The sequence below is a fragment of the Eumetopias jubatus genome, unplaced genomic scaffold, assembly GCF_037043125.1.
Source record: "Eumetopias jubatus isolate StellerSeaLion01/CBP00866 unplaced genomic scaffold, mEumJub1_p1.0 scaffold_2, whole genome shotgun sequence".
NCBI lineage: Eukaryota > Metazoa > Chordata > Mammalia > Carnivora > Otariidae > Eumetopias > Eumetopias jubatus.
This window is the reverse complement of record NW_028274808.1, coordinates 151,114,271-151,140,373: the sequence shown is the minus strand read 5'-3', so window position 1 is coordinate 151,140,373 and position 26,103 is coordinate 151,114,271. Positions and strand designations below refer to the sequence as shown.

General features: G+C 33.3%; 1 protein-coding gene across 1 annotated transcript in view; it reads right to left on the bottom strand.

The window, feature by feature from the left end:
* Nucleotides 1-26,103, bottom strand: part of TECRL (trans-2,3-enoyl-CoA reductase like) — a 110,124-nt gene that overhangs the window by 39,564 nt on the left and 44,457 nt on the right. Inside the window, exons 3-4 of the mRNA XM_028100512.2 lie at nucleotides 8,339-8,383; nucleotides 2,346-2,449 (exon numbers count right to left, since the gene is read on the bottom strand). Of these exons, the coding sequence (XP_027956313.1) occupies nucleotides 2,346-2,449; nucleotides 8,339-8,383 (149 nt within the window). The remainder of the gene's footprint in view (nucleotides 1-2,345; nucleotides 2,450-8,338; nucleotides 8,384-26,103) is intronic.

Genomic DNA, 26,103 nt, shown 5'->3' with positions numbered 1-26,103 from the left:
GGTTACATGCAGAAGAATCAAACTGGACCATTTCCTTACACCACACAAAAATATATTCAAAATGGTTGAAAAACCTAAATGTGAGACAGGAGTCCATCAAAATCTTAAAGGAGAACACAGGCAGCAACCTCTTCGACCTCAGCTGCAGCAATTTCTTCCTAGTAACATTGCCAAAGGCAAGGGAAGCAAGGCAAAAATGAACTATTGGGACTTCATCAAGATAAAAAGCTTTTGCCCAGCAAAAGAAAAAGTCAACAAAATCAAAAGACAGCCAACAGAATGGGAGAAGATACTTGCAAATGACATATCAGATAAAGGGCTAGTAACCAAAATCTATAAGAAACTTATCAAGCTCAATACCCAAAGAACAAATGATCCAATCAAGAAATGGGCAGAAGACATGAACAGACATTTTTCCAAAGAAGACATCCAATTGGCTAACAGGCACATGAAAATGTGCTCAGCATTGCTCAACATCAGGGAAATCCAAATCCAAACCTCACTGAGACACCACCTCACACCAGTCAGAATGGCTAAATTTAACAAGTCAGGAAACGACAGATGTTGGCGGGGATGCAGAGAAAGGAGAACCCTCCTACACTGTTGGTGGGAATGCAAGCTGGTGCAGCCCCTCTGGAAAACAGTATAGAGGTTCCTAAAAAAGATGAAAATAGAGCTAACCTATGACCCAGCAATTGCACTACTGTGTATTTACCCCAAAGAAACTGATGTAGTGATCCCAAGGGGTACATGCACCCTGATGTTTATAGCAGCAATGTCCACAATAGCCAAACTGTGCAAAGAGGTGAGATGTACATTGACCGATGAATGGATAAAGAAGATGGGTATATATATATATATATATATATATCGATATACCCATTCCTATATATATATATATATATATATATATATATATATATATATATATAGGAATATTACGCAACCATCAAAAATAATGAAATCTTGCCATTTGCATTGACATGGATGGAACTGGGGGGTATTATGCTGAGCAAAATAAGTCAAGCAGAGAAAGACATGTATCATATGACCTCACTGATATGAGGAATTCTTAATCTCAGGAAACAAACAGAGTTGCTGGAGTGGTGGAGGGTGGGAGGGATGGGGTGGCTGGGTGATAGACATTGGGGAGGGTATGTGCTATGGTGGGCACTGTGAACTGTGTAAGACTGTTGAATCGCAGACCTGTACCTCTGATACAAGTAATACATTATATATTCAAAAAAAAAAAAAGATAACAGGAAGGGAAAAATGAAAGGGGGGGAATCAGAGGGGGAGATGAACCATGAGAGACTATGGACTCTGAGAATCAAACTGAGGGTTCTAGAGGGGAGGGTTGTGGGGGGATAGGTTAGCCTGGTGGTGGGTATTAAAGAGGGCATGTACTGAATGGAATCCTGGGTGTTATATGCAAACAATGAATCACGGAACACTACATCATAAACTGATGATATAATGTATGGTTATTAACATAACATAAAAAAAAACCTTAGTAAGCCCCCCCAAAAAAAGTGCAATCCCATCACAGATATGAAATACCTGTGTAATCAGAAAAAATTTTAAATTCTACAAAAATAAAAAATTGAATTGAAAAATAGAATGATTCCTCTATTCTTTGTATGTCAGTGTTAAAATTATTTATCAAATTAACTCTTTGTCACAAAAATATCACCTAGGATTTCCTATTGCTACTAAAGCTACTCCACCTATCTATTCCATAACTCATGAATAGTTCAATACTTGTGACCTAGTGTCAAGTATATTCTCTATTTCTTAGTCCTCCATGTCTTTTAATGTCTTCATTCTTCTAATGCCATTGGATTCAGTTGCCACTACTTTGAAAGCTCCTCCTTCAAGGAGAGTGGAAAGTATTCCATGACCGTCTTACTCAAAGAAGTCTCACTACTTCATTCTGATTTTCCATATGTCCTCCTTTGCCTTAGAATATTTTTTTATTGAATATTCTATCTCTTTTTCCATTTTGAAGAGTCTTCATATCTCCAGGTTCCTAGAAGGAAAAACTGAAGAAATACTATTTAACTAGCAAGGTATAGAGGAAGCAGAAATAGGGCCAACAGTCATAGGATAGATTGACATTTTAAAAAAAGAATTTATTCTCCTTCTTCCAACTGTGTATTTCCATGGTTCTAATTCTTGTATGAAATTTTGACCATGGCTTCTAGTAAGAATGGAAAACTTAAAATGCCATTCAGTACAGTATTTTGTTTCATTATGAATTTATTTGAAAAAAATTGTCATTCTGTCAACAAATTATTCCTATCAAAATGTGGGACATGTACATTGCATTTCAAACTGATACTTACTGTAGTCCAACTGACCTGTTGACCTAGGTCTGTAAAATAGAGAGTGACAATGGAGGAAGTTGCAATACTTTGAATGGTTATGTAGTCCTTCAAAAAAGGCCCACCTTAAATAATAAGGAAAAGTATTTTAATACAATTTCAAGACATCATGATTTTTAACAAACAATTTTATGTGAAAAATTGTGAATGCTAAGAATAAATCATACATAGAAACTGCAATGTACAATAAATATTTAAAGTAAAATAAAATGAAACAAACACATTTTATAAAATATCTAAGAATTTTTCAAATATATGGTAGTTTCCCACCTCTACCTAAACAAAGTGCAGATTATCACTAGTTTTCCTAGGATTAGGAAATCCTGTTGTGTTCTGAGAAAATGTAATACTGGATAATATCATAACCAAATATGATACAGGATATTTTTAAAGAATAATTTTTTGGGGGAAGTGCACCTGAGTGGCTCAGTTAATTGTCTGCCTTCAGCTCAGATCATAATCTCAGGGTCCTGGTATTGAGTCCTGTGTTGGGCTCCCTGCTCAATGGGGAGCCTTCCTGTCCCTCTCTCTCTGCCACTCCCCATGCTCATGCTCTCTCTCTCTAAAATAAACAATTAAAATCTTTTAAAAAAGTAAAATTTGGGGTGTCAGTAGACATAGATGTCAACTGTTCTCTAAATTCTTTTATTATTTGATAAATTAGGGCAAATAAATTTTAGTAGTCATTGCAAGCATCAGCAGAGTGACTTGATTTATGCTTTAAAAGGTCTCTATGGATGCTGTGTGGAAACTGGGAGGAAGGGAAGCAAGATTACTTAGGACGAACTCAAAATTCATCAAGCAAGGGATTTTTTGGATTAAGATGGGACCGATAAAGATGTTAAAAATTCATCAATTTCAGATATGTTTTGAACATAGAGCAGGTTCAACTTGAGAAGAGAGTATTTTGGGCAATTAGGAGCATTGTAATTTCATTAACTGGCAGGAAGAAGACTGGAGAAAGAGCAGGATTTGGGGGTGGAAATGAAGATTTAAGTTAACATATGTTAAGTGTGTGATATTTATTAGACATTCAAGTAGGAGCTGTCAAATAGGCAGTTGGGTAGATGTGTCTGTAGATATTTGAAAGTCATTAACATTTAAAGCCATACTGTGTGATGAGATTATTTGAGTGTTCAGTTTGAAAAGAAAATGGAAACTGAAAAAAGTTTCTAGCACTACGGGCTTTAAAAGTAATAAAAGAAACATACAGCAAAGATTACTGAAAAGGAGTTTCTCATGAAATTTGAGAAGAATAAACAACTGATGTCTTACAAGACATGTAAAGGAAATGTTCTGTTCTTAATAATAAACACTAGATAAGTCTGACATGTGTGTACTGAAATATATGTACAAAATGTTCTTTTTAGCATTATTTATAATTGTAAAACAACTGTAAAAAGTTAAATCTTCATAAATGAGATAATGCTAAATATATCTTGTTTTATTCAAACAAAGTTATACCATACAAAAGGAAAAATAAGTGGACTAGGGCTAAATGAATCTCATAAGTATAATGTTATTTTTATTGCCATTGTAGTTGTTTGTATTGATATTATTCTTTATGCTAATCTATCTGTGATTTATCTTTACCTTTTTCTCATGAAAAAGTGTCATTTCATTCTCTATTTTTTAAAGATTTTATTTATTTTTTTGAAACAGAGAGAGAGTGCATGAACATGGGGGAGGTTGGGAGAGGGAGAAACAGGCTCCCCACTGAACAGAGAACCAGAAGCCAAAGTGGGGACCCTTCCAGGACACTGGAATCATGACCTGAGCTGAAGGCAGATGCTTAACTGACTGAGCCACCTAAGCGTCCTCCATTCTCTATTTTTCCAAGACACATTACATATTAATTTATGACTATTTTTAGATGATTTTCAGAATCCAATACCTTGGATAAAATGTAAGATAAAATGTGCAATTGTTATATATTAATTTTGAAGATGGCATTTGATAAAGCCAATGTGAATATGGTAGGCTATTATTCCCTTGATTAGGTTGTGCTATGTGGCTTTATAAGTGAGATTATTCAGGTGGGTCTGAGCTACTCATGCACTATTAAATCTGCAGGATTGATAAGCCACAGGAATTCAGATTCAAAGTACTAGAATACTGGTACTACAGTACGAGAATGATTGCTGGGATGAAGATGGATAGGGCCACATGGCAAATAATGCAAATAGCTTCTAGGAACTGAAATGGCCTATAAGAATGCAACAAGTAGTAAGGAAATAGGAACCTCTGTCATACAGCCACAAAAACAAAACAAAACAAAACCAAACAAAACAAACAAACTTCAGACAATAAGAATGAAGACAGAAGTAGAATTTTCTAAAAGTCTTGAGATGAGAATTCAGCTCCGCCAACACCTTGATTACAGCTTTGTGATACTCTGAGCAAAGAATCCGGCAATACTGTGTCTTTAAGCTAATAAATGAGTGTTATTTTAAGCTTAGTTTGTGGTCATTTGTTACACAGCAATAGGAAGTTAATGTAACATGGGTCAAGGTAAAGACTTGGATATACAAATGGTCAAAATCATTTTGACAATCATGTATAACAATAAGAAATGTTAATAAGGACAAAATAATCTGAGATCTTTGTACCACTTGAAGTACTGAAAACATCTTTCCAACATACATCTATTGACATCTTTGGAGAGGGGATTAGTTTCTACTCCTCTATTACTTTTGATGACTTCAAGGAACAGACCATTGGCATATTTTTAAAATGTGAGATTTGCATAGAAGGAACTGAGAGAATCCAGGCATATCATTAATCATACCACTCAGACTCAGTAATCAGGGAACCCTGTCTTTGGCCTTCTATGTCTATGTCCTTTTCCAAAGAGAGAGGAATTGGTAGGGCCAAGAATATATTCCTAAAACAAAAGCCAATTCCATGGATATCAGGCTTCAACCACTTAAAGCCCGTGAATTTTCTGCCCAAATTAATTTAAACAAATCTTCTTTCTTGGGCATTTCTTCCCAGAAATTGGGCCAGACACTAGGGTATGTACCTAGGGGTTTGTCAAGGCCCTTGTATAAGTGCTATGGATGATTAGAGCCAGGGCTGGGAAGGAAAGGACCAAGTCTACCCATGCTTCATCTTTCTGTTTTAGAAATCCAATGATTTTAAGAATTAGAAATTCAACTCTGTGCTTCCAAAACATTATTAAGTATATTAATTGAGGTAGGAGGAGAGAACACATTTTATTTTTTTATTTATTTTTTTAAAGATTTTATTTATTTATTTGAGAGAGAGAATGAGATAGCGAGAGAGAGCATGAGACGGGGGAAGGTCAGAGGGAGAAGCAGACTCCCCGCTGAGCAGGGAGCCCAATGCGGGACTCGATCCTGGGACTCCAGGATCATGACCTGAGCCGAAGGCAGTTGCTTAACCAACTGAGCCACCCAGGCGCCTGAGAGAACACATTTTAGTTACCAGTTTCTATGACAGATGTATTACAATTGTGACTTCAGTTCTTTACCATTCCCATATCCACACCATTTACAATATGACTTTTAGTACCCCCAGAAGAGTTGGTGCCTATTTCCCTGCACCCTTGAATATGGGTTAGCCTAGTCATTCACTTTAGCTAACAGAATGTAGGGCAAGAGATATGATATTTCCAAGACTGGGCCTTAAGAAATCTTAAGTGCTTGTGCTCATTTGTTTGAATCCCTGAATCCACCATGAGAACAAGCCCCAAATATTCTGCTGAAACATGAGAAACCACAAAGAGTAGAGAGCATTGGCTATAATCATGGCCATCCTAGACCAGCCAGTCACTAAAAACCCACCAGCTGACTGCAGCTACTTGAGTGGACCCACCCAAGTAAGGCTAAGTCTAGCTCAGCTCAGCACAACCACTGAGCTAAAAAAAAAAAATTAATAACTTGCCCATGATTATCAATGTTTGCTATTTTCTTTATGTTTTACTGATGTCTTTTGTGTGAGGAAAATGTAGAAGACTAAATCTGCATGATGTCATTGCTCATAGTATAAGCATTCTGGCAGGAAATATATGTAAATATTTAGGGCTTGCTTTGTTTCAGTGTTAAGTTTTCTTAATATGATTAGTTATAACATCAGTTATAACTGATAGATGAAGCATCTACCATGTGTCAGTAATTATAGTGCTTTATAAACATGATCTTATTTAACACTTATAAAACAAAAACCAAACCATGGGTTAAGTTCTTTATTAGCTCCACTTTACGAAAGAAGACCCTATAAATAGGTAAGAAGAAGAGTCAATTTTAAAATTCTGTTTTACTCCAAACAACCTCTTTGCACCACATCCTGCTTCGCTCGCTAAAATAATTGAGTCTTTTTTTTTTTTCAAATAAGTCATCACATTCTTATTCAAGAGCACTCAGTGGCTATATTTCATTCAGATCATACCCTGTAAATGTATGTGAAGGGAAACCAAATAAATATGTCAGGAGAAAGTAAAAAGTCACATTCCCCAGGAAGGTTGACTAACAGAAATTCCCTGTTTCCCCTTGTAGTGTTCTTCAAATTGAATTATATTTTATATTGATGCTTATGGCATTCTAGAGTCTTCATTCATTATATAAGAGTCAAGTTCAGAAAACAATACCACTATATAATTTTATGTTATTTGAGCATCCATGTGTTGAAAGGCATTTATATGGTTGGCATATACTAGGCCTTGAAGAGGTAAAAATAAACAAGAGAATGAGTCTTCTCTTTTAAATTCAAACCAGATAGGAATTTTTCTTGAACATTGAACATTTCTTGAGCTTGAAAGAATTTGAAATCGTTAAGAAAGTATGACTTCCAAGAATATCATGGATTCCAATTTTTTCAGCATAGATGTCTCAGAGAAACCTGGAATGTCTAAGAAACATTGAAAACAAACAAAACACCTTAGAGAGATGCGAGGAAATCATCATTGGTCCTTAAGTAAAGGTAATATCTGAGAAAGAATGGCCTGAGTATTAGCAAAAGTACCAGAAAAAAAAAGGGGGGGGGGCAGTTCACCACACTATGGAAAAATTTAGAGATTGAAATTCCTTAATAGATGCCTCTTGTAGATTTACTATTATTGACTTCGAGTAATCTTCTAAAATTTATATTCTACCCATAGCTCTTATTTAACAAGTCCAAATTTAAGGTCAAGTTGATGTAATATTAGTGGCAATGATTATTAGCAGGAGTAACTTTTAAGTGTATCTATTTATAAATTTTTTGAACGAAGAATAGGATTTGACAGTTTGAGAAATTTCAGGCTTAATACTGGATATTATATTTTCCCTAAAATTCATTAATTTCTCTCCTCCTTAGCTCATTTATTCTGCTTTAAACAGAAAAGAAGAAAGAAGAAAGAAGAAAGAAAGAAAAAGAAAGAAAGAAAGAAAGAAAGAAAACAAAGAAAGAAAAAAGAAAGAAAGAAAGAAAGAAGAAAGAAAGAAAGAAAGAAAGAAAGAAAGAAAGAAAGAAAGAAAGAAAGAAAGAAAGAAAGAAAAAAAGAAAGAAAGAAAGAAAAAGAAAGAAAGAAAGAAAAAAGAAGGAGGGAAAGGAAGGAAGGAAGGAAAGAAGGAAGGAAGGAGGGAAGGAAGGAAGGAGGGATGGAAGGAGGGAAGGAAGGAAGAAAAAAAAAATATTGAGCTGTATCCCTGAGAACATATTAGGTGATAGTAGAATGAGAGAATAAAGCAGTAAAACTTTTAGAAACAGAAAGATGTTAATTCAGATCCTGCCTCCAATGCACATGACAGCGGAATGTGAAGATTATCCTTTAGACTAAAATTCCTCATGCAAAAACTGGAGCACTAGTTTATGGGGACAATCAATCGACATACCTGATCTAGACCACTTACTATAATGCTTGCCATTTAGTAAGTGATAAATAAATATTAACTATTGATGAAAGAAAAGGGATTCCAAATTAAATAAATAGATCAGTGAAAATTTATTCTTACCTCGTTCTAGCTGCAGGCCAATTCGGGAAGGATACCACTTTGGACCTATTCCATGAAAAAGAAAGCATTTAATTGTCAGTACAAGTGTATACACATTGTAAAATCTAATAGTTTCTTTGGGTAGATTCCTAGGAGTGCAATTGCTGGATCATAAAGTAATTCTATTTTAAACATTTTGAGGAGCCTCCATATTGTTTTCCAGAGTGGCTGCACCACTTTGCATTCCCAACAGTGTAAGAGGGTTCTCCTTTCTCTGCATCCTCACCAACACCTGTTGTTTCTTGTCTTGTGAATTCTAGCCATTCTGACTGGTATCAGGTGATATCTCATTGTAGTTTTGATTTGTATTTCCTTGATGATGAGTGATGTTGAGCATCTTTTCATGTGTTTGTGGGCCATCTGGATGTCTTCTTTGGAAAAATGTCTATTCACATCTGCCCATTTTTAATTGGATTATTCATTTTTTGGGTGTTGAGTTTTATAAGTTCTTTATATATTTTGGATACTAACCCTTTACCAGAAATTATCATTTGCAAATATCTTCTCCCATTCTGAAGACTGCCTTTTAGTTTTGTTGATTGTTTCCTTTGCTGTAGCAGAAGCTTCGTATCTTGATGAAGTCCCAACAGTTCATTTTTGCTTTTGTTTCCTTTGTGTCAGGAGACATATCTAGTAAGAAGGTACTATGGTCAATGTCAAAGAGGTTACTGCCTGTGTTCTTCTCTAGGATTTTTATGGTTTCCGATCTCACATTTAGGTCTTTAACCCTATGATCCAGCAATTGCACTACTAGGTATTTACCAAAGAATACAAAATACTAACTCAAAGGGATACATGCACTTCAATGTTCAAGCAGTATTATCTACAATAGCCAAATTATGGGAATAGCCCAAGTGCCTTTAACTGATGAATAAATAAGGAAGAAGTAGTATATATGCACAATGGAATATTACTCAGCCCCAAAAAAGAATGAAATCTTGTTTTTTGCAATAATGTGGTTGGAGCTAAAGTGTAGCGCATTAAGTGAAATCGTCAGAGAAAGACAAATACCATATCAATTCACTCTTATGTGGAATTTAATAAACAAAACAAACTATCATAGGTAAAAAGAGGAAGAGGCAAACCAAGAAACAGACTCTAAACTATAGAGAATAAACCGATGGTTACCAGAGGGGAGGTGGGTGAAGGGATGGTTAATAGGTGACGGGGATTAAGACTGCACTTGTGATGAGTAACAGGTGTTGTATGTAAGCATTGAATCACTAAATTGTACACCTGAAACCAATATTACACTATATGTTAACTAACTGTAATTTAAATAAAACAAATGAATAATAGGATTAAAAATGGGCAGAATACATGAATAGACATTTCCCTCCCCACTCCAAGAAATCTGATAGTTTCTGTTGGAAGACAGATTCAATCTTAGAAAGTGGATAATGTAGTTATCCAGTGTCATAAATGGAGATAGATCTTTGCAGTGTGCTGATGAGCAGTTGTTGATAGTTATGACGAGAGCTTTAGGGTGGTAATTTTCTGTTTTGTAATCTGGGGTCTGGCTACATATATGGGTTCAATCTGTGGACATGTACCAAGGTATATGATATAGGACTTGTGCACTTTATGTAAGTTATTTTTCAATAAAATGCTTAACCATCTTCATTTAAAACCAAAGAACATTGATCTTATTTTATTATTTTTTAATATTGACACCTAAAAGTGGTTTATTTTCTTTACCATGAATAAAGCACGCAATTCATATTGCGATAATATGTATTATTGACTTTATTAATTATAAGCCTATTGATTATAGCAGACCATCACTTTAGTATCTTTTCCTTATACTATCATTAGGAATAAATACATAGTTTACTAAAGAATTCTACCTGGATAAGGAAATCAAAATACATTTACCATAAACAGCCATAGTAGAAAAATTGGTTCACAATTACCAGAATATAATTATTTTCCCTTAAAATGAATTCTATGTTATTATTTTAAAGTTTCTATTGAAAATTGAATTCTTAACTTTGATATCCAGTATTAAGCAAATTAACTTGATTTATAACAAATTAAGAGTACTGTCAAAGGAACATACTGCATTGCTCTTTTGTTTTCAAAACATTACTTTTTAAAGTGGTAATATGAATGATGATAATAAGACATAAGTAGACTATTGCACTAAATTCTCTCTAAATTTATTGCAAAAAGAGAACTTATACATGTACATTATCATGGACAAATAACTCATAAGTCAAAAATTATAATCACAGGTTTAAAACTATTTAGGATTATATTCAAACAAAATTTAGTAACAGCATGACAAATGAGCAGACACAAAATTTAACTTTGACATTTGATTTTTTAAATTAGAGAATATGCAGGTAAAGACACTTTATTGTTTTGTTTTTGTATTTACTAATAAAATTCTTATTATTTATATAGCCATTGGTTGTTCTGGAATGTATATTAACATTATTTGCTGAAAGATATTTTAAAATAATTACTTGTATTACTCATAGTGAAAATCTGCTGCCAAAGAAGATATGATGCAAATGCATACAAAAGAGGCTTCTATAGTTTTAATTGAGTTTCAAATATGGGAATTGGAGAAATTACAGTCATAATGGGAATCCATTTATATTGAACAGATAGTCATTGAGCACCTATGATGGGTGTACATTAAAGCTGCCATTTTCTGTCCATTTAAATAATATTCACATGAGATACTGCTTTCAATAGCACTTTGTGATGCCTCCTATTGTGGAAATAAAAAATTATCATTCTAAGCTGATAAAACTCTCTATGAACTAGATGACTGAATACTGGCTGAACCCACATTAATACATCAGACAAATTAGAAGCTCTAAACACTTTTTGGGAAATCCATGACCTTCTAACTCTGTCAACATAGATCTGCTTATGGAATAAACTTGACATTTATAGGTTGTGACCTTTTAACACTGTGTCCTAGTGAAAAACAGTTAATAACTGCCTATATAACCCTTTAGATTAGTTTCAGTCACCTTTTCAAAGAGCAAAGAATACATTTGCTGAAATGTTCTGTGCTTGTTGTGGGAGGTGGAATAGGTTTGAAGAATAGCAGAAAAAAAGACAGTATAAATGATAAAGAACATAAGTTGCATAAGGACTTTTAGCATGGATGAATAGTCTAAAAGATTATTTATATTGTGGAGTACATTGAATTTAGATAACTGGCTTTCAGATGAATTATAAATACATAGGAGATCTAATGCATCTGCCAGTCTCTGAATTTATCAAGACATTGAACTTGATTTGTGCAACTTTTTTCATATTCTAACCATGATTTATCGTTCTTTTCTTGATAATTAAAAGTGTTTATATCACTAAGGGATAGCATTCTATTTTAGTTTAGTTTAGTTTAGTCTAGTTTAGTTTTGTTTATTTATCTGAGAGAGAGAGCATGAGTAGGGAGACGACCAGAGGGAGAAGCAGACTCCTCGTTGAGCAGGCAGTCTGACATGGGGCTTGATGCCAGGATCCTGAGATCATGACCGAGCCAAAGGCAGACGCTTAACCAACTGAGCCACCCCAGCGCCTCAAGGGATTATATCCTAAATGGGTAATATACGCAATTCAATATATATGTACTTCAATATGTAATTCAAATATATTTATTTTAATAAGGTAGTATTTTCCAAACTGTTAGTTGTGAGCCATTAATAAATTGAAAAATGGACTTAGTGTATTATTCTTAGCATTACTTAAAGGAATAGAACAGAATAGTGTAGAGTAGAATAAGTAGAGATGTATCATCATGACACTGGACCCAATGTATTGCAATAAATTCTAGATAGGTTAAGTAATGTTTCTTGAACTTTTGTTCAATAGTTTAAATTGTATAAGTACATTTTATTTTTATAAGAACTATAATAATTTCTTATTCACAGTCAGAAAGTTTTGAAATCCATGAATCCCAGAACACTTATGCCCTCACTTATGACCCTTGGTAAAACCTGTCCTTTGCTCCTACCTTTTTCTTGATTTCACCTATCCCAGTAGGAAGGATAAGTTCTGAGAGCAGTTAAGGATTAAAAAAGTTAATAAATATGATGGAGCCTCCATATTGAACCATAGAGACTTCTGGGAATAAATGATATGGTGATCAATTTTTGTTGTTTACATCCTGGGTTCTTTGTGGCTGGTGTTGTGAGATAAGATAAAGAATAAATAGAAACAGAATATAGACCTAAGAAGTATGCTATGCAGAGCTGGCTCTGTTCAAGGGGTTAATGGAAGAAAGATGAAGTTCTACAAGCTTCTACATGGCTCAGTTTAATTCCTCAATTTTCCAGAACTGGATGTAGAAGAAAATAAGCAAATTTGTCTGGTCTGTTCACTGTGACCTGCCACTAGATACAAATGTGGCTATTAAAGCTAATCTTGGAGATGACAGTTCCAGAGAGTTAGAAACAAAGAAGGCTTAATTTCCAAATAATTGATAGATACAAGATAGGAAATAGATTCTACATGTTCTGAAAAATAACAATGACACCTGTAAAAAAAAAAAAACCTTTAGATAATAAGACTCAAGAAAATGTAGCATTTTTTTTTAATAATCTCTATGCTCATTGTGGGGTTTGAACTCACAGCCTTGAGATCGAGTCACATGTTGTACTAACTGAGGCAGCCAGGCACTCCAAGAAAACATAGCATTATAAACTAAAGTGTATCAACTGTTATTTCTAATAACCCATTTGAAAGAAAAAGTAAATTGTATATATATAATTATTATATTATATAACATAATATATATTATTTATATTTGTATAATTTATCCTTATTTATATACACAGAGAGTTCTTTGACAAAACACTGAATAAAATTTATAGAAATTTATGATCAACTTATTTTTAATAATAAAAAAATAATGGGATGATTGTATAGACAATTAGATCAGGCAGAAGAGAGAATTAGTTAGTTGGAAAATGGACCAGAGGAAATTACTCAGAAAGTAGAAACATGAAAGGATCAAGAAAATATGAAAGCAACTTAAAAGAAATAGGGGCTAAAAGTGAACAATATATTAGGCATATGCAAGCATAAGAAAAATTATTAATTACAATGGTAAACTGTATATTCCTCGCCATATGTCCTATTGAGTACAACTAGAAAAGAATGGCAAAATATTTTCTCAAGTTCTCTACAGAGTAATTAGAAAAATGAAGACTTATGAAACTGAGCTCTGGGAGGACAGAAAACCAAGAAAGCTGAGTCCAGCAATTGGAGACACATTCCCCTAGGGATATCAGCTTGTATTGGAAGAAACAGCTGAACAGGACTTTCTACAAACTCACAAGCCTAAGGAAACAGAAGAACAAACTATATCCCCAATTGAGAAGTAGAAGCTCTGGTAAAAGCCCAATATTCCAATTGGCATTGTGTAATTAGGGCAAATCAGAAAGAAACCAGTTCCTACAGGAAATGAAGCTGAATTTTGAATCATCTCAATACCTGTTTGGATTCAAGTGATCTGTAATCTCCACAGTCCAGCTCTTCTCCCCAAGGAAGCAAAAGTAAATAATCTCTGGAGGCAGATAACTTCATCTAGAGTCTGTTATAATCTTTACAAATTATCTTTGTATCTAGTGACAGGTCACAATGAACAGACCAATCTTTGAAAATTTTTCAAATTTTCATGTATGGCAATTAAACTGATTGATAGCAGATTTCTAAATGGCAACAATAAAAGGTAATGGACAAATAGCTTCTAAATGGAGTACTTTTTAAAGAAAACATAAGGACATTACTGGAAATGAGAAATCTCACAGTCAGTAGACCCTTTCTGCCTGTTAGTAGATGAACATCTAAAGGATCAACTTTTAGAAAAATAAGTTAATTCTAGGACTAAGAGATAAGGTAAATATTGAGCAAAGGAACTGGCATATATTTGGACACTTCTATATAAAATAGCTTAATATCTATATAATTCATGTATATAAAATAATATAGATAACAGTAATAATGTATATACATATACAGAAACAAAATACTGGACAATAATAACATACAAAATGGAAAGCACTCAAAAAAATGGAAAGCACTCTTTGGACTTAAAAGTATTCTAAATAACTTGGATTATTTAAGAAGAATGTAAAAACATTGATCAATTTCAGATTTTGATAAAAAGATTTTTATTTGTTTATTTATTAGAAAGGGAGGAGGAGGGGCAGAGGGAGAGAGAGAGAGAATCTTAAGCAGGCTCCACACCCAGAGCAGAGCCTGATGTGGGACTCAAACTTATGACCCTGAGATCATGACCTGAGCCAAAATCACAAGTCAGACACTTAACCAACTGAGCCACCCAGGCTTCCCAAAAGATTTATTTTTTTTTAAATTTTGAACAGTTTATTAGTAAACATATTTCTATTAAGCCAAACTTTTTCTTATTAATAACTTCCACATATATTCCTTGTTCTAATATCCAAAGTATACAACTCTCTCTTTTCCTTTGAGACAAAAGATGTGCTCTGTTGTAAAGTTCTCATATGTGAAAAATGAAATTAAAGTACAGGAGATATCAACCAAGTAATGAAATGTTAAGTAGGAAACATGATGTGATGACAGAATGTCCTGTGTACTTTGCATCATCACTTTGGTTATATTGCTTTATTAATTAGTACTGCTATAGTCTTTCCAAACACTACAATCCCATAAGCAAGCCTGAACAAAAGGGCAGACACATGAATTGTTTCCTTTTTGTAAGAAATAAACACCAAACATATACAAAACTCCTTACGTACTAAAATACTGGCTGCTGATTTAATATTGTTGAATCAGTTGTTTTATTTGTTACAAATGATTCATTCAGTACAGTACTTCACTAGATCTAAATGGACCATTCTTTTCTTTGTAAACCATTTATTTGAAGTTTTATAAATGCCCCCTACATAATTAAGTGATCAAGCTAAAATAGAATCAAGGAAGCCAGTAAGATATGATATGAGTGATAATGTTTATATCTGAAAAATAAAAGAACCATTTCCTATCTCATCCCAAAAACAACAAAAAGTTTTAACACTAAAGCCAGCCACCAACCAATGTATATAATTTTGCTGACCTTGAAAAGAAAATGCATCTGCTAAAGAATTTGCTATTATGGAGTGCTCAAATAAGAAAGAGTGCTATCACACTGTATAATCAGCAATCACAAAGCAAGGCTTCTGAAGGAAAACAGACATGGTTCTAAAAATGGAAAATTTAAAAGCTGTATAAAAATATTCAGAATTATAAAAGATAGCATGAAAGCAAGAAGCATAAAGTAGCAAGTCAATTTCACACTAAATAACAAAGCAGAAAGCAAGAATAATGTGGGGCAGAGAGAAGAGCACACAAAGTATAACCAGACTATTTCTTTATCCTCACTGGCTTAAATTTATAACCAGTTTGTTCACCAAATTACCCACCATACTTCTAAAAAATTACCAGGATTGATCATCATGCCTGTATTCCCATTTACACTGGGCACCATTAGCTGTCAAGTCTCCCAGAGTATCACAATGACTCCTCCCAATTTTGCCTTGCACAACCACTAATCAGACGTGATTGTTCACCTTTCCATGCCTTCTAATACTCTCCCAATGCACTTGAGGGCACTTATAATCTGTCAACAGCAAAAACTTCTAAACAATCAATTTCCACTCAAAAAGTTCCTCCATCTTCTTCCTTTAATAGAAAACTTCTCTGTGTGATTTTCAGCTAAGTATTTATTCTTCACACTAAATCCTTGCAATTATGGGCATGAAAATGTGTTTAGGAATCCTCCTTGCTATTAAATGCTGTTTCCAAAACATTTTCTCCATTCTCCTTGTGGACTTCATCTCATCAAATTTTACTATCTAATTTAATTGATTCTTGTTGCTGTCTCTGGTGGACTGGTCTTTCCACTTAAAATATTCATGACTTTAACTCAGAACATGCTCTCCACCACTACTCATTTATCATTGTTAGTTTTTTTAATATAACTTTAATTTCCTGCCCTTTAGTTCCTCAATCTACAAAAATCCAGATTTTCTATCTACTCTCTCACTCTTTTCCAGAGTCTTATGCTCACCACTCCTAAACACAGATTTCAAACATCCTACTTTTTCATCACAACCATCTCAACTTCCTACGTACTTAAGCTACTATTTCTAACTAATCAAATATTAACTAATCAAATTTCTAACTAATCAAATATTATTTGATTCTTCGAGTATTTTCCAACAATTATCATACTATTATTATTATTTTTCCCACAGGTTCATTCTTCTCTAGGCTCAATTCTAGGGTCTATAGCTGCAATAACACACCCTAATCAATGATTAACTACTTTGCACTACTTTCCCTCTGTGTCACTACCTAACAAACATTAAACTCTCTTTTATTCAACTATTCAATTTTCTGTATCAAAATTTGAGTTTCTGGATGATTCTTGTACACACAGATTCTCCCTGATGCTATCTGATCTCAGTACTATTTCCCAGTTACGTTTTTCCATTATTCTGTTTTTGATCTTATCTAAAATTATTTTATGTACTTTTAAAGATGTTTAGTATACATTTTTCCTTATTGTTGTACTACCTCCTTGACAGACAGACATGATCATTTTTATTACCATTGTATATGCAATGATTAGAAGATTGCCTGGCATAGAAGAATGTGATTTCATAAGATTTAAATGAATATGTGGCCCCTTATTGAAGAAGAACTGGTAGAAGTTATATACACATATTTAGCCAAATGTGAAATTAGTTATTACATAATAAATCCTTTCTCTACATAAAAAAACAATGTTTCTTTTCTAATTAACTGCAAAGTCTGTAGAAATTCACTGTCTGTACTTTTCTCCTTGTACTATAATCTACTATCTGTTTTATTTATTTTAGGCAAGTCACTTCTATGAATCTTACTTTTCTCATCTGTTAAAGAAAACAAATTGTTTAAAATATAACAAAGGTATCTAACTATTAGGGATGTTGTGAGTGTTCAATGAAGATACTGTTTGCAAAGTACCCAAAACTACTAAGAACTAGTTTAAAATGCATTAACAACTTTAATTTTAAAACAAAACAACATAAAACTTTTCAATCATTTGTATAGATATAAGATTTTCTCCTAACAAATATATGCATTTTTGGAGCATATCTTCTACAAAATCATATTCTGAAAATAATGGGTTATGAAAAGTAATTAGGGGCATAGTATTTAAAATCTGTACAACTCTGTATTGTGATCATTAAGAGAAACCAGTAATAATTTTAATAAAAATACCAGTACAGTTGAAAAGGTGTTTTAAATAAAAGAAAAAAAAATGAATGACAGAAAATATGAGGCTTTACCTTGTTTAATATAGTAAAATAAAGGTTGCTAGAATTGTGTGTAAGAAATATTTGCAAAAGCTAAATTACAATGATAAAGGGCAAATAGACAATCCACACTTCCAAGGCAGAGCACATGGGCAAATTGAGCCAGTTAAGAAATAGATATCGTGATATAGTATCTATTCATCTGCAAAGTAGTGGGTTCATGTTATGTTCTCTGAATTTAACTATTAAACTGTTAACAGTTAACAACTGTTCCTTGTTCCTTCAAAATGATACTATGATAAGAAAAAAAGTGTATAAATAATTGTAAACTTCATGTTAGGCTAATATTATTCTCCTATTTATCAATCATATGAACTGATTATTGTCACAGAAATAAATATAGCAAGAAAATAATCAAATAGGAATAATCTCATAGTCAAAATACAGTTGTTATCTGGGAACAATACCAAGGAAACATTCCTCACCCTACCCTTCAATTATCTATTAAATTGGTTTTTCTTTGTTGCCACCAAAAAACATACACACACACATACATATAGAGTATGAGAAAACTATTAAGGCCTATATGCCATGAGGAGCTTGAACTTGATGCTTGAGGGTTAAGTAGGGATAAGATACTAGAGCCAATCAATGTGTGAGAAAATGTATCCAAAAGACGATTATTGGTATTTACATGAAAAATTACAAAGATTTGAACTGTGTCTATGAGAAGGTAATGTGCTGATTTCAGATATACCAATTGTACAGAATTGGTATTTGTCTTTAGTAGCAGTCAGTTATTTAATAGTTAGAGACTCCTTTCAGAAAACTATATTTCAACACCCAATCCAAGGATTTTAATTAAATAAATAAATGTATGTACATACATATGGCTGTATGTACACATACCTCCACAGTCACACATACCTAAGCACATACACACATAACTGCTCTTATAATTGAGATATTTCATTTATTTTAAGGCTAAGTTAGTTTACATTAACTTGCCATCTCCCAAACACAGTAACTTTAAATATAAACAGAATACTTAGGATGAATATGGTTTCTCATTATCAGATTGTGGCAAATACTGAGAAATTCAAAAACACTTTTCAGCAAAGGCAAATAAACAATTCAGAAGTTAAAATATTCTGTGTTAATAAACCCTGGACATTTTAATGGCATTTTTCCATTGCAAAACAATTCAATATGAACTAAATCCATTATATATTGTCTCTAGAGCTACTTCATTTCAGTTTTCACCAGTTCTTGAAATATGGGAATAAACGTTGACTGTTTCCAGATCGAATCTATTCCCTCAGCCTTGTGTGTCAAAATTCTAATAAATCTCTGAGGTGTCTGCAAAAAACACAATATATCGAGAAGTTACATTGGCAAACTGCCAATGGATGGAAGTTCTGGGAAAGAGACAGTTTTAAATTCATTCATTCATTATTGTTAATTTCTAAACCATGGGAATTGTTGAGAGCACACAAAAAGAGGGAAAGTATGTAGAATTAAATGGAAGAATGTTGAAGACAGAACTTGGGAAATACTAGGTTTTAAGAAGCCAAAGAATGATTAAAAGTCCGCAAAGAGTCTGAGAATGTGGGGTCAGAGAGAAGACAAAAAAACAAACAAAAAAACACACAACTCTGTGTTAGAATCAAGTGGACAGAGTTAGAATCAAACAGGAGTCAAACAGAGTGGTGTACCAAGTCAAATGCAATTGGCAGTTCAGGTTACACATGACTAAAAATGATCCATGCCTTAACAAAAGGGAAACTGCCAGTGACATTAGAAAGGTCTTTGGCATAATAACAAAGTAAAGTGTTTTGAAGTGCATGCTGAGTAATAGAGAAAGGAAGAGTGATGGTATTGCTATAAGTGGTATGTAAGTTGGGAAATTCTTGATGAAAGAATTTTTAGGAAGCTTTTGAAGATATAGAAAAAAAATAAGACTTAAAGGAGTAAATCTGCTAAGGATTTGGAGAGACAATTGCCCAGTGGAGCTAAGAGTCTGATATGGATTAATCTGTAAGAGAGCAGTTTAGATAATGTACAGAATAGTTTTAAGTTAGAAACTGATATGGATCGACAAGTAAGAGCTCAGTTTAGATAAAGTACAAAATAGAATTTAAGCTAGAAGATAAATCAGAAGAAAGGTAGTGTTTTAGAGACTATATCTCTCTGAGTTCCAGAAACTGGGAGTCTCAGAACAAAAGAGTCAGATATTTAGAAAGGTATATGGACAAGTGATTTGTTCAGTACCAAATATTAAAATCCAGTGATGGGCGCCTGGGTGGCTCAGTTGGTTAAGCGACTGCCTTCGGCTCAGGTCATGATCCTGGAGTCCTGGGATCGAGTCCCGCATCGGGCTCCCTGCTCAGCAGGGAGTCTGCTTCTCCCTCTGACCCTCTTCCCTCTCGTGCTCTCTCTCTCTCATTCTCTCTCTCTCTCAAATAAATAAATAAAATCTTTAAAAAAAATAAAAAAATTAAAAAAAATAAAATAAAATTCAGTGATAACTTTTGTCAAATCACTTGGTATGGACAAGTAGTAAGTAGCTAAAGCAGAGTGGAAGTGAAAATTCCAGGGAAAGCAAGTAGTTTTGAGACTAGCATATTGGATTATTATCATTTTAGATGGAATTTTCAAAGTAACGCCAGGGCTTAAAATGAAGGGGAAATCTAATAGACAGAATTTATTAGATCCCTCAAAGAAAATAGAGATAGTTTGGGTATGTAAGTACAAAACAAAAAGAATGAATAGTATTATACTAGAATGTCATGAATCTTACAGTATGGAGATTTTTTTGTGAGGGAGAACTTTATGACATAAATTTTGAAAATAAACTAGATAAAAGATATACTGTGGATTGTGACAAAATATACAGATTTCACTTGATAAACATTTGGTCAGCCTCAAAAAGATACTATAAAAATGTCTAAAACACTCTTCCTACATTAAATCGTTGACTTTTTCACCTTATTTAGGTACACCTTGGAAATTATTAACATTAAGTTTTTAGACTCAAAAGATACTGTAAAAGGGATTTAAGAATCTCTTGTTAAGAACATAAAGATATAATGAGTTTTGACATGTTAATCAAAAAAAATCAAAATATATTTCTAAATATATTGTTTGGAGTTTCTGAAAATGTTTTTTTCTACACTAAAAATGTTAGTCAAAAAATATTGTTTTCTTCATATAAATGCATTTGTTAATTTTTTGAAAACAAATTTTAGATCATCTCTATACTTTCTCAGCTCTATAGTAGAAAAGGTAAATATTTTAACTACATATATATTTTATGACAATTCCCTACTGTATGATCTCTCACACACACACACACACACACACACACACACACACACACACAAGCACTTTTATGACTAACAGCTTTGTCAAAGTGGATTGATTCTAGGAATATTTTACTCTAACCCATTTCAATAAAGAACTAGTACTCGTTAAAGTAACTGATGGAAAGATGAGAGTGCTATGCAGTGTTAGATTTGGTAATTACTGGAAAATGAAATATAATGATAATATAGAAATGTTTGGATTATAATATATACAAAATATCATGTCCCTGAATATGTTTGTAATTTGAGCTTTTGGACACTAAACAATACATGAAAGACATATCAAGCCGTTATCTAACCAAAGTTATCAATGAAAGAATGGAGAATTCATGATACCAAATAAGTAACATAGAAATAATTCTCAAGCATTTAGATATTGTTTTGTAAAAAACTGAAGAAAATAATAAAAATAAATATGAAAAAGAGAAAATATATAAATTCACTAATAATAATATATGATTAGAATTTAAAATCCTAAAAATAAAATATAATTAAAATGGTGAGAATTTGGTACTTTATCACCCATTCCAGCATAAATTACAGATTTTTTTTAAAGTTATGTGAAAATAAAACTATGACTTACAAGTGTGAGAATAAAGCATAAATCAGTATCTCTGAAGATTAGAGGATGAAAATAATACCTCTAAATAGGCTACACGAAATAGAAAACATAAAATAATTGATTAATTTGAATCTATAAAAATGTTTTTTTCTAACAAAAATGGGAAAAAGTGTCTATGTCGTATAAACTAATTCATAAAGATCTTCTATTTTATTAAGACAGCAAAAACATCCAAGTAGATAAAGATATGGGTGAAGAGCATGAACAGACAATTTCCAGGAAAAAATAGATTTAAAGCTCAAATAAGAAAAAAAATAATTCACCAGTGACTCAATAAATGGTATCTAATATTAAATGATTTTTTCCACACATCAATTATCAAAACTTATTAACTTGTTAATATCCAGTGCCATTGAGGACAGGAAGGAAAGAATCTAAAGTACTCTTTTAAGTCTATAAACTAAGAGAGAAAATTTGCAACACGTTAGGATTTCAAATGAGCTTTTTTTATAATAGTATGTTTTTTCTTCTGTTATTATTTTTTTATCTTTTTTTAAAGATTTTATTTGTGGGCGCCTGGGTGGCTCAGTTGGTTAAGCGACTGCCTTCGGCTCAGGTCATGATCCTGGAGTCCCGGGATCGAGTCCCGCATCAGGCTCCCTGCTCAGCAGGGAGTCTGCTTCTCCCTCTGACCCTCTTCCCTCTCGTGCTCTCTATCTCTCATTCTCTCTTTCTCAAATAAATAAAATCTTAAAAAAAAAAAAAGATTTTATTTGTTTGACAGAGAGAGACACAGCGAGAAAGGGAACACAAGCAGGGGGAGTGGGGGAAGGAGAAGCAGGCTTCCCGCTGAGCAGGGAGCCTTATGTGGGGCTCGATCCAAGGACCCTGGGATCATGACCTGAGCTGAAGGCAGACGCTTAATGACTGAGCCACCCAGGCACCCCTCTATTATTATTTTTACAAATACACCTAAAGAAGTTCACAAACATGAATTATTCTGGTCAATATCTTGATGCATGGTACATGTTAAATGTTTAATAAACATTTTTCAACAGTCAACAAATATTTTTGAGTAAATACACATATTTCTTTATTATAGAACAATTAGAATGTGTATTCAAAAAATGTCTATCAACCATCCAAGCAAAAATATATCTCCAGTGATGGTCATTATATATTTACACAAAAATATACCTAGAAAATATGTTGATAGGAAAAACTATTAGAGAACAATGTGTAAGATATGTGAAATTGCACATATAGTCATAGAGAAGTATCTCTAGCCTTTAGTAAAGATGTCACAAGACTTTGTGAGTCTTTGTATTTTGGAAATTTATTTTGTATGTTCACTATTTTATTATAGTGTAATGTTAAGCTATTGTTATCTTGCAAAAATAATCTCATTTATTGAATCTGATGGTTTGCTAACAAAATACATATACATCAAACAAAAAAAAAACATACATGAAAATGAGACATTTGTGTGGCACCTAGGTAGTTCAGTAGGTTAGGAATCTGCCTTTAGCTCAGGTCATGAACCCAGAGTCCTGGGATCAAGCCCTGAGTAGAGCTCCCTGCTCATCAGGGAGACTCTTCTCCCTCTTCCTCTCCCCTGACTCATGCTGTCCTTCTTTCTCAGATAAATAAATTAAATTAAAAAAAATAACAAAAGACATTTGCACATTAATATCTTTTGGGATTATAGAAATTATTGTGATACACTATCACATCTGAATTTAACAATGAGATTATTTGTATTTTCAAAAGATTTGTAGTAAGACCTAAGTAACTTTGACTATGCCCTATTTTATGAAATATGAAAAATGAAAGATATTTTTAATCAGCTAGATAGATTACAGAATATATGAGAACAAATAACCATTTTAGGGATTTTCTTGTAATAATGAAGTATCATTAATAAAGCTTTTAAAGTGTCATTTTCTTGTTTTTAGATTGTTTACATACATCTCCCTGTGATGCATTCCATGTCTTTGTGAAAATTTCCTTAAGGAACAAAATCTCAGAAGGAGAGGACTAACGCTGTTAGGACTATGTCCTTAATAGGTTCCCTTGCTTTTTTATATTACTCACCAAACATATGTCCATAAGCCTGCTAATGATTGAAATTTAACCAAAAACATTAGAAAAATTAAAAACAGAGGAAAGAATAGAAAAAAAATCAACAAAATGAACATTGCCTTTTCATTAAAGTTTGCAAGATAATCTTTGACTTTGTACCAGTGGCCATAGTACTCTGTGTGTTTTCTGGTTTTGTATTATTAAGAGCATTCCCTTAAAAAGTATAATAACCAGTCCAGATATTTCACTGTTCATATATCTATTTCCTTTGAATTTAAATTTCCTCTCACAGTCACATATTCAAATATTTGAAATCAATCATTTGCTATAGATAAGACATCTCTTCTAATATTTGGTGAATCTAATATAGTCACTTGCTCAAGTTCAAATACTGCTATCCCAACCATTTTGACTTTTGGATACTATAAAACAAAATTATTTAATAATATCTGGCTTTGGTAATATCAGCACGTCATTAAAGATGAATCGAAATAACCCTGATATTGCTCAGGAATTCACAGGTTTAAATGTGCCATAATGAGAGACGAAACAACTTACAGGTCGAATCATACCTCATGCACTTTAAGAATTGTATTAGTTATGACAGTTTATTACATGAAACTTGACTGGCAAAATGGACATCCCTTCCTAACAATTTAGTCTCCTAAGATTCTGCAAACAATAATACATCTCATAGGTAAATTGAATCTTTGACACTTATATGAGTTGCTGATGACATTAAATATACAACAATGTAAATTTGACCAGTATTTTAAAGTAGTCACAGTGAGAAGAGGTCTATTTTCAATACTTGGTACATTAATATATGGCAGTGGTTTATACTATGATTTGAACTGAAGCCACAAAGAAAATATTGGCTGAAGTAATAAAGTTAAGAGAAGTACTTTTAACAAGGGCTTTTTACTCAGTTAAGATGACAGAGAAAACAAAATTGTTTTATTCTGTATATCATTAGCTGAATTTCATAATAGAAAACATTAAAGAGATATCATAAGAAACCATGTTTTGAACAATATATTATTACACTTTGTGATTTCGGTACCTATATATACTATAATGGAATAGATATGATATGTAGTTTCTTTTCAAAATATTACCTCAAAACGTATCCAGCACTTAATATCACGTTGGTGGATGATACATTCCTTAGTTCCTTTTTATTTAAATCTCAACTTGCCACTTTTGAGCAAATTAATCATCAACCTCTCTAAAATTTCTTTTTTTTTTTCCATTCAGTACGTGCCCTCTTTAATACCCATCACCAGGCTAACCCATCCGCCCAAGCTCCTCCCCTATAGAACCCTTAGTTTGTTTCTCAGAGTCCATAGTCTGTCATGGTTCGTCTCCCCCTCCAATTTCCCTCCCTCTTCATTTTTCCCTTCCTGCTATCCTCATTTATTTAACATATAATGTATTATTTGTTTCAGAGGTACAGGTCTGTGATTCTACAGTCTTACACAATTCACAGTGCTCACCATAGCACATACCCTCCCCAATGTCTATCAATCAGCCACCCCAACCCTCCAACCCCCCACCACTCCAGCAACCCTCAGTTTGTTTCCTGAGATTAAGAATTCCTTATATCAGTGAGCTCATATGATACATGTCCTTCTCTGATTGACTTATTTTGCTCAGCATAATACCCTCCAGTTCCATCCAGTTGTTGCAAATGGCAAGATTTCTTTCCTTTTGATGGTTGCATAATATTCCATTGTGTGTATATGTGTATATATATATACACATATACACACACACCACATCTTCTTTATCCATTAATCTGTCGATGGACATCTTGGCTCTTTCCATAGTTTGACTATTGTGGACATCGATGCTATAAACTTCTGGGTGCACGTACCTCTTCGGATCCCTACATTTGTATCTTTGGGGTAAATACCCAGTAGTGCAATTGCTGGGTCATAAGGTAGCTCTATTTTCAACTTTTTGAGGAACCTCCATACTGTTTTCCAGAGTGGCTGCACCAGCTTGCATTCCCACCAACAGTGTAGGAGGGTTCCCCTTTCTCCGCATTCCCACCAGTATTTGTCATTTCTTGATTTGTTAAATTTAGGGTTTCAAAATTAGGATCCTGAAGGCTCGGCCAGCATTACCTTAATCCTCAAACCAGGCAAAGACCCAATTAAAAAGGAGAATTTCAAATCGATATCCCTGATGAATATAGAGTCCAAAATTCTCAACAAAATCCTAGCTAATATGATCCAACAATACATTAAAAGGATCATCCACCATGATCAAGTGGGATTTATCCCAGGGATGCAAGGGTAGTTCAACATTCACAAATCAATCAATGTGATAGAACACATTAATAGGAGAGAGAAGAAACATATGATCCTCTTGATCGATGCCAAAAAGCATTTGATAAAATACAGCATCCTTTCCTGATTAACT